Source organism: Musca domestica, unplaced genomic scaffold (genome assembly GCF_030504385.1).
Source record: "Musca domestica strain aabys unplaced genomic scaffold, Musca_domestica.polishedcontigs.V.1.1 17, whole genome shotgun sequence".
In the NCBI taxonomy this organism is placed as follows: domain Eukaryota; kingdom Metazoa; phylum Arthropoda; class Insecta; order Diptera; family Muscidae; genus Musca; species Musca domestica.
In genome coordinates this window covers 1,437,801-1,450,290 of record NW_026712230.1, presented here as the reverse complement: position 1 = coordinate 1,450,290, position 12,490 = coordinate 1,437,801, and the positions used below count along the sequence as shown (strand labels likewise).

General features: G+C 34.4%; 1 protein-coding gene across 9 annotated transcripts in view; it reads left to right on the top strand.

Moving 5' to 3' along the window:
- LOC131801561 (transient receptor potential cation channel trpm-like) overlaps nucleotides 1-12,490 on the top strand; it is a 153,171-nt gene that overhangs the window by 82,547 nt on the left and 58,134 nt on the right. For all 9 annotated transcript variants that reach the window (XM_059120350.1, XM_059120352.1, XM_059120348.1 and 6 more), the window contains 2 exons: nucleotides 2,148-2,230; nucleotides 11,959-12,121. In XM_059120350.1, coding sequence (XP_058976333.1) covers nucleotides 2,148-2,230; nucleotides 11,959-12,121 — 246 coding nt within the window. The remainder of the gene's footprint in view (nucleotides 1-2,147; nucleotides 2,231-11,958; nucleotides 12,122-12,490) is intronic.

Below are 12,490 nucleotides of genomic sequence, written 5' to 3'. Positions count from 1 at the left end.
ACTTGAGTCGAACTTGGATGGTTTCTGGCGTTTAATTGGCATATGCTTGATCGCAACAAATTACACTTTCCAAAGAACGGCTCCTGTAAGCCATCACTGCCAAATATGCCTGATGAGCCTAGTGCATGAGCATAGCGGTGAGTGCTAGATAGTGTCACTCTGGCTTTCCTTTTTACTGCAAAATTTTCAGATCACTAAAAATCATCACTTCCTTTATAAGTGTTAGAGTTTTTTTTCTCACTTTTACTACTGACAATTGAAGATAATGATGATGGAGATTTTTGAAACAGTTCGAAGTACATTTCTATACTAATTTAGTAGAAAAGGACTGATTTATTTCAGATATGAACAATTAATTGGAAGGTGAATTTTTTAATCCATTGGGAATGTAAATGCAAAGTAAAAGTTTGTTGATGAATACCAAAAATTGCCTTTTCCCAAATCAAGACCCATTTTCACTTTTGGTATTTGTAGAAAAGATATAATCCTTTGCTACATATATATAATCCTTTCCAGAGAACTCGACATTTTATGTAACACATAAATTAGTTTGACATTCAAAGATTTGAGTGATGAATTTCACTCCACTGTGCGTCGCTGACTTCAATTATCTCTTCTTTTTCTTCTTCTAACTGGACATAGGCTTGTTGTCCGGCTTTATAGTTTTCCATTCATCTTTTTATGTGTGCTAGCTTTGGACATTTATTACTGTGGATAAGAGGGCTATTTACATGTAAGGAGAACCTACGTGTGCAGGTTTCCTGGAGTTGCTATGAAAAATTGTCAGGTTTTTATTCAGTTTAAAAAATTGAGACTTTGAATTGTACCAGCGTTTAAGGCAAGTGTTTGACAAAAATTCCAAATGAATATTATAAGTTTGCATGGCTCTTGTTATAAAAAAAAGGACACATACCTCCTAACACTTTCCCCTACTGAAGTATTACCTTATTCTCAATGTGCACTTACCCTTCCCCATGTAAAATTATAGCAAAATCGGACAATATGTAGAAATACCGAAAAATGGGTTTTAGAACAGAGTTACCCCAGAAAAAAAATCAAGTTACAGCTAATGTTTATTGATAACCAAAAGGCTAATCTACTGTAAAATATAATATTTCAAAGTGAATGAGAAAATGAAATAAAACCAATAACACGCTCAACATTATTTTTAAACAATATATATATTAACAATTATTATATATCTCTTAAAGAGAACATCATTGTCATAACTTCATTAAACTTTAATTTGGAGAGAATTTAATTATTGACATATTAATTGCAAAATAATTCTTTTTATGGAAATAAAAAAAAATGAGGAAAGGAATTGTGTAAGTAGTTAATAATAATTTTGTAGACACGCACCGATTTAACACCAACAAATTATTAAAATTGCAATACGAGTACCTAGTGCAGTTAATGACAATTTGTAGATATGTATGTATTGATTTTTTCCAGTGTTCTTACCCAACACTGGACACTTTTCCGTACATTATCAACCCATTGTGGCTTTGACATTTTAGTGGTCATTTTCCAAATTAACACATTTTCCGTTCATGCAAATCCGCCATTGGCAATGAAAACGTAGCGTTAAGTACAAATATTTCACCAAGCTATTTATGCCCAGCTAAAGTATATGAAAGTATTCACCACATAAAAAAAAAACATTTTATGCGTATATAACGAAATTGAATTGTTGTTGTGTAAATAGTATTGTGTTATGTATTTATGAAAAAAAAAACTGAACCATAATTTAATATTTTTTCTGTAACCAAATATTTGAGCTTCTTTTCAGTTGATTTAATTTTTTGTTTTATTGATTTCCTGTCAACATTTAATTAAAAAGGCAATAATTCAGTTTGTATTTTGTATTTTTGTTTTATTTTGTTTTTTATTTATGGACCATTGTTTGATGTGTTTCTTGAAGCGTGTGCTTGTGCCAAAATGATGTAAACAAAATATTAATAATAATAATAATAATGAAAATAAAAAGAAATATTTATCTTTTAATTGATTTAGGCTTTTAACCTAGATTTCGCCAATTGTAATAATTCTCATATAATTTTTATGTCATATTTTCTTTTTTGTATTTTTTCCATAAAATCCTGCTCCCCCTTATGTCATGTCCCATACTCTTGTGGCAACAACAGCATCAACCTCGAAGTTGGATTGAGACAAACTTTCAGAAGCGTGAATGCATCAAATTCATACCATGTCCCAAAGATGAAACAAGGTAAGTGATAAAATTTTTTATTTTTTTTATCAAATGAATTGCAATTTAAATGCAATATATCGTTACCAATGGAAAAAATAAATATTAAGAAAATATCCAGTCCAGTTTTAAATTGTTAATTTAAATTTAAAACAAACAAAAACATCCACCTTAGGGTGAAGGAAACATTAGAACCCATTATGACCCACAAATACCAATTTTTAGACATATTCATGGGAAAATGTGCCAAAAATCATTAAAATACCGAATATCGGGAAATATCGCTATATAGGGCTATACAAAAACGTGGACCTACACATACAATGTTTCTAGGAGCTAGAACCCATTAGGACCCATAAATATCAATTTTTAGACAAATCCGTGAAAAAATGTGACAAAAACCATCATTACATGGGGGAACTAGAACCCATTATGACCTTCAAATTCCAATTTTCAGAAAAATTCGTGAAAAAAATGTGGCAAACATTATCAAAATAACTAATATCGGGAGGTACCGTTATATGGGGACTACACCAAGATGTGGACCAATATATCTCAGACACAATAGTCCAACGTATTGGTGTCCGGAGATTTTGGTGGACATTGTGCGCTGGAAATTAAGCGAAGAAACTCATTTTGTAACCATTCATAGGTGCTGAGTGCGATGAGGGAATGTCCAAGTTCTTCGGCCAAAATATTTGCGTGCCCAAGGCTTTAATACACCCTACAGAATATTTTCGCGATAATATTCGGCATTTATTCTGATGCCATGGTAGATTAATACGAGCGGAGAGCGACCATCGGCTGTTATGGCGGCCCACACCATCACCATGGCCGGAGCTTGACTTCTGGTGGCCAACCGTCGGACTACGCTACCAGGGATAGTACAAGACACAAAAGATTTATTCACATTTAAATGCTGGCGTGCTCTAACGATAGCCACTTGTGCTTTTCCAGCCAAATATAAAGAATCACACTATCACCCTTGAATTCCATCACGAATAACTTTTTTCACATATAAATTAGTCAATATAGTCCAAATTGGGCAAGTTGTAATATATTTATCAGAGTTAGTTCAGATGAGAAGTGGATAATTTTGGTCCACTGCTTCGGTATCTTCTCCCATAAAAGGTCTTAATTTTGAACAATTTTAGAACATACTTTAGTAAACTGACAGGCTAAGGGTAAACATCTGTCGGCAAAACTTTTTAACGACTGACACTTTTTTGGTACTTTTGGTATTTTTTTGCAAAAAGTACGATCTCTTTAAAGTTAAAAGTACTCGTTTGGTACAGATTCCGAAAAAACTCCATCTAATGACTCACATCAACAGTGACCTATAAGACGTATTTCAAGACTTGACGATTTTTGAATTTGAATCTTGCAGAAAAGTTCTCTTCCTCAGAGCTTAGTATAAAATTTCGATTAACTAGCTCTAACATTACAATATTAAGTACTTTATATTAGCTTTATTAACAAAAATTTCCAAAAACTACGCCAAACCTAGTCCAAAAAACACAAATTTTAGCACTTTTAGTACGTAATTCCCAAAAATCCGTATTTCGAAATTCCAGCCCTAGCAGCTCCCTCTGGGCGTTAATCATCTCACTCATCTTTTACAATTTTGGGCGAATAGACTAATAAAGAAAACCAACAACTCAATCTGTGTCAAACATGTGAGCCAAAGATCATTGTTAATAATTTGATAAGAAGGTAAATTTCAGATATGGTGTTATCCATCCAAGATGTACATCACTGTGACGTACATCAGGCTGTTGTTTTTCCGTCTTCATTGGTATTTATCCAGAAAAAATACCAAAATAAATAAAATGATGGTAAAATACAAATTAGGTCACTGGGTAAGGTAAACGGCGGGACCCAGATGCTGATAATTTTATCAGACCTCTTGATAACGCCACCAAAGGCACACATGTCACCAACGATAAGCGTAATACAATTCGCTCCGGAATCCATGGTTCTGGATGTGACTAATAATAATAAACAAGTGCGTCAAAAAGTTTTGACTCAATACAATATATTTTGTTGAGAAAAGAGAGAGGCTGATTTATGATAAAAAAAGAGAGGGAGAGAGAAAGCAAGAGTAATTTCTAAGGCAATTAATGTTGTTATGGTATGTTCACACCTAGTATCATTTAGAATTGCTTATCTAGATCTGTCTTTTTTCTAAATAGATATAAAACAATAATAAAATACAATTAAAAAAAAACCTATTTTATACGTAACAAATTTAAAAAATATTCGTCTCTTTAGAAATTAGGTCGCTGTCTAAAATTGTATTCAGATGAAAGGTAAGGGGAATTGTTATATTATATTTAATGTGCAAATTTTTGATTTACTGCGATTTTATGCACCCAGTTAGGTCATAAACCACAGATGTTTTCTACCAAATCGTGTTTGCTATATTTTTAGCGTCCATTTCAACTTCTTCGTAATTCACAGTGTACCAAAAAGGCGTAGGGAATAGAAAAAGAGTTGTCAAAGATTTATTAACAAAGAACATAATTGACACTAAGGGAGGGTGGTAATCTGCATCAAACGACTTACGAAAGATTGCCAAAACAACAAATTGTCCCAGTGTTTATGAAGACACAAAATGAAGGGGTGTTATGGCTATAAAGGCATTAAAATCTTAATATCTCGATTTTACGACATTTTGTGTAGAGGATTTAACGCGGATTGCTACTGCATTATAGTGAGTTTAAGATTGCAAAACTATATCAAGCACATCGTAATATATCAAAATTATGAGATTATTATGAGATCGTGTGGAACACATATGCAGGGTAAGATAAAAAACTGAAACAAAGTCAAACGCCATCATTTTTACATTTTTTTAATTTTATTGAATGAAAGCAAAAAATGTGGGAAATAGTATCAAGTTTTATAATAAGTTTAGATGTGTTCGAATTGGTCACCTTTGGCACGATTATGGCCTTCAAATGTCCAATGAAACCGTCACACGCTGCCCGAAAGTTGCTCTGCGATATTTTGGCCCATTTCCGGCGAAGCGCTGCTTGAGGTGACACTTTGGTATTTTTTAGTGCCAACCTTGCTTTCTAAAATACTCCAGACACAATAGTCCAACGGATTTGTATCCGGAGATTTTCGTGGCCATTGTGCACTGGAAATGAAACGAGGAACCTTATTTTGTAACTATTATTGGGTGACGCGTGCTAAATGTCCAAGGTGTGCGGTCAAAATGTTTGCGTGCCCAAGGCTTTAATACACCCTCCAGAATATTTTCGCGATAATATTCGGAATTTATTCTGATGCCACAGTCGATTAATACGAGCCGAGAGCGACAATCGGCTGTTATGGTGGCCCACTCCATTACCATGGTCGGCGCTTGAGTTCTGGTGGCCAACCGAAGGAGCACATTTTCAGCTGATCTCTTTCACAAGTAAACACGATCATCTTGTTTGTTTACAAACTGCGGGATAAGAATGTTTTCGCATCGGAGAAAGCAAAATTCGGCCAAGCAAATCAACTCTTTAGCTCTTTTGAGTCTATTTTCTTTCTGTGGCGTTGTAAGTTCTTGCACTTTTTGGAATTTCAATGGCTTTACCTTCAGCTCATTTTTCAATATTTGTCGAATGTAATATTGTGATATGGTCAGCTCACGAGCCATTTTTCGGCCACTGCGACGCGGTTTTCGATCAAGTCGCTTCTTTACTTTTCGAACCACCAGCCTGAAGTTGGTTGCAGTTTTTCTATCTCACCCTGTATATGATGTATTCATTTAAATCTGAGCCGATTTAAATTTAATATACAGAAATGTTTCTTAATTATATGTAATGATTCTCCAGCTCATCGTTATGCTCACTAGCTGATAATATGTGACGGAAATAGATATCTTTGTTTTATCGAGTTAGAATTATTGTTATATAAACCTTTTTCATATCAATATTTGTAGGTAATTCCCCTCCCCAACACGCCAGATTCCATAAGATATATGCATCAATATTTCCGCAATAAACGCTTAAAAACCATATCTAATGACAAAAACTGCCGCGGTGTTTATGTGATATTTGTGTGTCCTTCCTGAATGTTAAAGCATTCAAGGATAGCAAAACATTTTCAATATTCCCACATGGCATTTATGATACATATACTTGCTACTGATACAAAGAATTCAGCTCGAAATATGTCAAAGAATGCTGAACAGTGGAACAACGAAAAACGGTCCTTAAAAGTACAAACAATTAAATTTCTACTTTTTTTGTTTACGTTACGTTACATTTTTGGTACTAAGATCGTACCAATATGTACTGTAGAGAAAAACTAAAATTCTTTATTTTATCAATTCTGATTGGAATAAGTCATAAGTTGCAACATATTTGAAAATTTGTACTAAAAGTACTCCAATTTTGGAATATTTTTTCAAATATTTCGTCCGGTATCTCACGAATAAATGCACCCAAGGCGTCAATTTGAAGCAGGCTCGTCATTATAGACATGAGCTTAACGTAGTCCCGCAAAAATTTGTCTAAAGGTTTTAAATCGCACGATCTAGGTGACCAATCGACCGAACCCGAATATGAAATTAAATATTCACCGATCAAAGTCGCATGGCGAACCCTCAATCGAAAGGAACGGCGACTCACATTAGGGAAAACATTCAGAGATAAATATAAAATAGGAAAAATGACGCCGTTTTAAAATTGGAAATATTTATTTTAGAAGTCAGAAAAATTAAATAATTTACTCGACCTTCAATGAAATCCTCTCAGTTGAGGTCTTTATGAGTAAACACCAAGGAGAAACCCTATATGACCTGGCAAAATTCATTAGAGAAACCAAAGCTGACATTTAGTAAGACCAAGTCCATAATTAGTATTGGCCACTGTAAAGGATTGCTTGTCAAGCCTGTGGACCATTTTCACCTTTCTCTAACTACCGTGGGTCTAACTACCGAGATAAAGTAAATAAAATTGGTTTTACTTGTGACATTGCAGTTTATCACTCAATCGGTTTAAATAACAATTTAAAACTCGTTCAGCTTATTTATGACTTATCGTTCAAATCGAATAAGGAATTTTGTTTTGTGGAATATTTCGTAGTTTCAATTATGTCTTTCCGTCCTTAAATTCTTAAATAAGATGAGACTTTTCGCCATCAAAACTTGTTCTTGATATTTGTATACCCTTAGCCATATGGCTAGTTATACCCTCAGCCATATGGCTAGATATATGATTTGATACGGCCAAAACGTACCTCATCGGAATAACGGTATTAGACCCTAGGTATTTTTGGCCTAGCGATGTCCATCCGATGGAATATATCGGTCCACTCCTTCTGGTACCTCCCCACAAAGGTCTAAATTTTTGAATATTCATGAAGCTCATAAAACACGAAATTAAAATTCGATTCCAGACTAAGCGCATCTCAATATTTCCATTAACACGAGATCTGTTATAAAGATGGTAGAGATCGGACCATTCCTTCTGATACCTCCTCCACAAAGGGTCACAATTTCCAATACTTTACAACTCTTTAAAACTTGCTATTTCTAAATATTTCTCTTAACCAGAAATCTGATACGAATATATAATTTATAGGAATTTATGATTTCACATTAAATTGGATATAAATGTTCGATTTCCTTAAAATTTGCTCATACCAATATTTTTATCTGTATTAGATGGAGTTTTTTTGGAGTTTTCACATTTTCCAAAGTATAGGAAGTAGTCGATATTGTCTAAATCTGTCACGTTGTAATATTTGTATCAGTCTCAGGTCATATACAAATTTGTCAATATTGGCCAACTGCTTCGGAACCTCCCCCATAAAGGGTCAACAGTTAGAATAATCATTACTCAAGGTTGGGGTTACAAGGTTACTCGGCTAAACCGACTGATACTATTTTACTTGTTATGTTTTCATTTTCGGTTTCAATCCCTGTAATGTGTAAAAAAACTTTCCGGAACCGAATTGTGCTAACGAGTATCGCGATGCCCTCCATCGGTATTTCTTTAGATGGTGCTCAAAGTTAAACGTAAGGAAATTTGCTATTTGGAAGTTTTCAGCCGGTTCTTAAAATAGGCTCGGAGCAGATCCCTGTCTTGGATAAGATGAAATACTTAGGGGTAGATATCAGGAAGGGTTTGTCCATTTTCGTCATATTGACAAAAGTAATGTCTATAGAGCCCGTTATTGCTTCGATAGGGCGCAAATAGATAGGGAAGATATCTTTGTGACGAAAACTGGACTGACATTTTTAAAACAGATGCTAGTTCAGAGATAATATCATTGTTGAACGTATATTAAGGTACTTTGAGGATGCGGACCAGCTTAGCGCTTAGAGATAATTGGTGTTTTTCTATTTAAGAAGAGTTTTAAAGTTATTTTTTTCATAATTATGTCTGATAAAGCGAATTTCGAATTCCGATTTTGAAAATTAGGTTGTTATTACACACGCATTTTTATAAACTGATCAAGAAATTCCCCTTCTTAAAATTTGTAGCCTTATAATGCATGGTTTTACTGTGCTTAGCATGTGTTGCTGTCAGGAATCTTCCTGGTGTGCTATTCAACATTTTGCTCACGTATTGTCTACCTTTAGGTATGGGTTTGCACTGTTTTTTGCGAATGCCGTCTTAATGTGCAACACATGGCTATGAATTATGATATCCCTCGATTGGATAACAAGTTGTTGAGTAAGGATGTTGTAGGAGTAAGGATGTAAATTTAATATTTGATTTTTTTTAAATGAATCCATTGCCAGATATATGTAGTTTAATAGAACCAAATCGTAAACATTGAATACTGCGTCAGTGGTGTTTGAACTATTTTTAATTTCAAAATATAATTTAATTATATAAACTTAGGAATAGTTTTATTTAGACTGTAAATTTGTGTTGCAACAAGTGATAAATAGACTAATGAGCATTATCTATTTACCGTATACCTCAAGGAAAATGAGTGTAAAGGCAACCAAAAAAGCTTCTTTGGGGAAGACCGACTATAAAAATTCAAATGTCAAATTTGTACTAAACTAAGGTCAGACATAAAAATGTAATATGCCGACCCACTCTTTATGTTACATCCAGCATGACACAACTTTGGACGGGTAAAAGCCGAATAAGTTGTGATGTCTAGCGAAATTCGATGAAATAATATAACCGTTATAATATTGAAAAATTCTGAATTCCACACAAAGGGAATTAAGTAACAATGTTGAACCAAACAACAATCTAATATTTATTCCCTACAACACTATGTGTTGGTGGTATTATAAGTTTGATTGAGTCAAAAATTATGTAACACATTGAAATATTGGGCTCCGACATAGGAAACCATATATGGATCCTCCTATCTCTCCGAGTTGAGTCGATCTAGCTATGTATGTCCTTCCGTCTGTCTGTCCATGTTAATTTGTAATCAAGCTACAGGTCGCAATTATGGCCCGATCTTCGCGAAATTTAATATGGAGGTGAGGTTGAGGTTGAATAGAACCCTATTGATTTTGAGGCGATAACAAAATAATTAGGGGTTGAATAGACCAAAAATAGGAAAAATTCATGATTTTTATGTTGCTCTGCAGGTCACAATTATTGACAAATCCGAATTTTGCGTGCAGTTAGAGTTTAGCACTGGGCAGAAGCATACCAATTTGGATGGTCATCGGACAATATTTAGCGTGTAAAATAGACCATAATTTTTTTTTTTTGTTAAATATACGAAAATTTCCACTAAACCGCGAATATTTTTAATACTTTCGAAATCACAAACACACGAAAATATCACTTCTGGTCGTTACATTGATGCTCATATCCAAAATATCACATATACAGCAAAATATATCAAAAAAGGGGATGTTAGTTAGACCGCTATAAGTCCAGAACCACTGGACTGGTTTCCACAATTCTAATCAATTCTGAATGGTCTCTTGCCAGAAGAGAATAAAATCTAAGAAAATAGCGAAGTCAAAAAAGTGAATATTTATTGTTAATTTGACTTACAATTTTGAATTGTAAATTTTCAAAAGTTTTTTACATCCCCCAACTCTATGTGTTGAAGGTATTAATTTGGACATAAGGCGGCTTCCAACATATTACAGTGTTGTAGGGTATCACATGGTTGCTCCCGCATGTCTATAGTTTTTGCTTACTTGTTTTTATTAAATTTATATTAGGCTCAAAATAAATAGTGTATTGTGAGATAAATTTTTAACATTCTTTTTTTTAATTTTTCTTTCTTATTTTATTTTGGCTTGAGGTCAGTAGAATAAAAAACAATTAATTTTGTTTCATCATTTTATTTCCAATATTTCGATCGGCATCGACGATCTTCATCAGGGATTGAAATTTGTTTATATTCTTAAAAACAATTTCACTTCCACATCACATTACAGAGATTTTCAGACTTCAGACAGAAATTGTTTTTAAGAATATAAACAAATTTCAATCCCTGATGAAGATCGTCGATGCCGATCGAAATATTGGAAATAAAATGATGAAACAAAATTAATTGTTTTTTATTCTACTGACCTCAAGCCAAAATAAAATAAGAAAGAAAACTTGAGTCCAAAGGTCAACTTTTTTTTAATTTTAAAATATCGGAAATAGCATCAAATTTTAGAATAAGTTCAGATTTGTTCGAATTGGCCACCTTTGGCACGAAATATGTCCTTCAAACGGCCAATGAAACCGTCACACGCTGCCCGAATGTTGCTCTGTGGTATTTCGTCCCATACCCGGCGAAGCGCTTGGTTGAGGTGATCGACACTTTGGTATTTTTTAGTGCCAACCTTGCTTTCCAAATTACTCCAAACACAATAGTCCAACGGATTGGTATCCGGAGATTTTGGTGGCCATTATGCGCTGAAAATGAAGCGAGGATGTTGCTGAGTCGTGTTGGAGTGTCCATGGTCTGCGGCCAAAATGTTCGCTTTAATACACCCTCCAGAATATTTTCGCGATAATATTCAGAATTTATTCTGATGCCACGGTCGATTAATACTAGCGGAGAGTGACCATCGACTGTTATGGCGGCCCAAACCATCACCATGGCCGGCGCTTTATTTCTGGTGGCCAACCGAAGGTGCACATTTCTTTGGCAAGTAAACATGATCATTTTGTTTGATTGCAAACTACTGGACAACGAATATTTTCTCATCGGAGAAAATAAACTCGGCAGTTTCGGCCGAGCGAAGCAACTCTTTGGCTCTTTTCTGTTGCGGTGTAAGTTCTTCCACTTTTTGGAATTTCAATGGCTTTACCCAGCCAAATATAAAGAAATCACACTATCACGCTTGAATTCCATCCCGAATAATTTTTTTTATGGAAAATTCTCACCAAAATGCTTGTAAATAATAAAATGAGCTGTAACTGGAATAAAAGCTAGTGTAAGAAAGAGTTAGTGTAAAGAGGGGACATTACAGTCCAATCTCTCCCTAGTATCACCATCGAACAAATTGTACAATATATTAAAACTAGTATATCATATAAAAAGCAATGACTCCACACTGTCAAATTTGTACTAATCTTAGGACAGACATAAAAATTGAAAATGTCGAATGAGTTAGAAAATAAATAAATACGTTTTCCTAAACAAATTGATATTCACACGCCCAAACTGCACAATACTTAGAATTAATTAAAACAAAATATTGTGTGGATGAAATATCGATATCTTCGATATCTCTACGGATTTATTTTTTTAGCAGCATCCCACATTTTATAAGCTTATTTAAAGCACTTTTCCATCTCTTTTACATTTCTTTACAGATGTTGCTGCGGCCAGGCTCGCGTAACCCATCAAACCATCGCTGGCATCGAAAGTGGTTCTCCAGGTGACTTGTGGTTACCCCATAAGCATACCAGGGCGCAGCCCACCGATGCTTATGGCACCATTGAATTTCAAGGTGGTGCTCATCCCACCAAAGCCCAGGTTTGTCTCCAATGGACTATTGAAAATTTTCATAACCATAAGAATGGCAGAATACCAACGAAAGAGAGGACTCGTCAATATTTTCTTTTGCATTTTTTTCTTGGTTTTGTTCGCCCATTCTGTTGGGGCATTACATTGAATTTCTTAGTCAATGTCATAAGCATCGTTATCGCTGTCTATTTTTATAGACGACGAACGATGACGACTACGACGAAGACGACGAAGAAGGAGAACAAGTACCACAAATAAATAAAGGATATTTTCCCTCAATTCAAAGTCAATGTTCCGTGTGCTTTTCGATAAAGTTTTTTTTTACTCCATCTTTGGGTTGGTTTCTGTGTAACCCAGTTTCTGCCTTAAAATTCAATT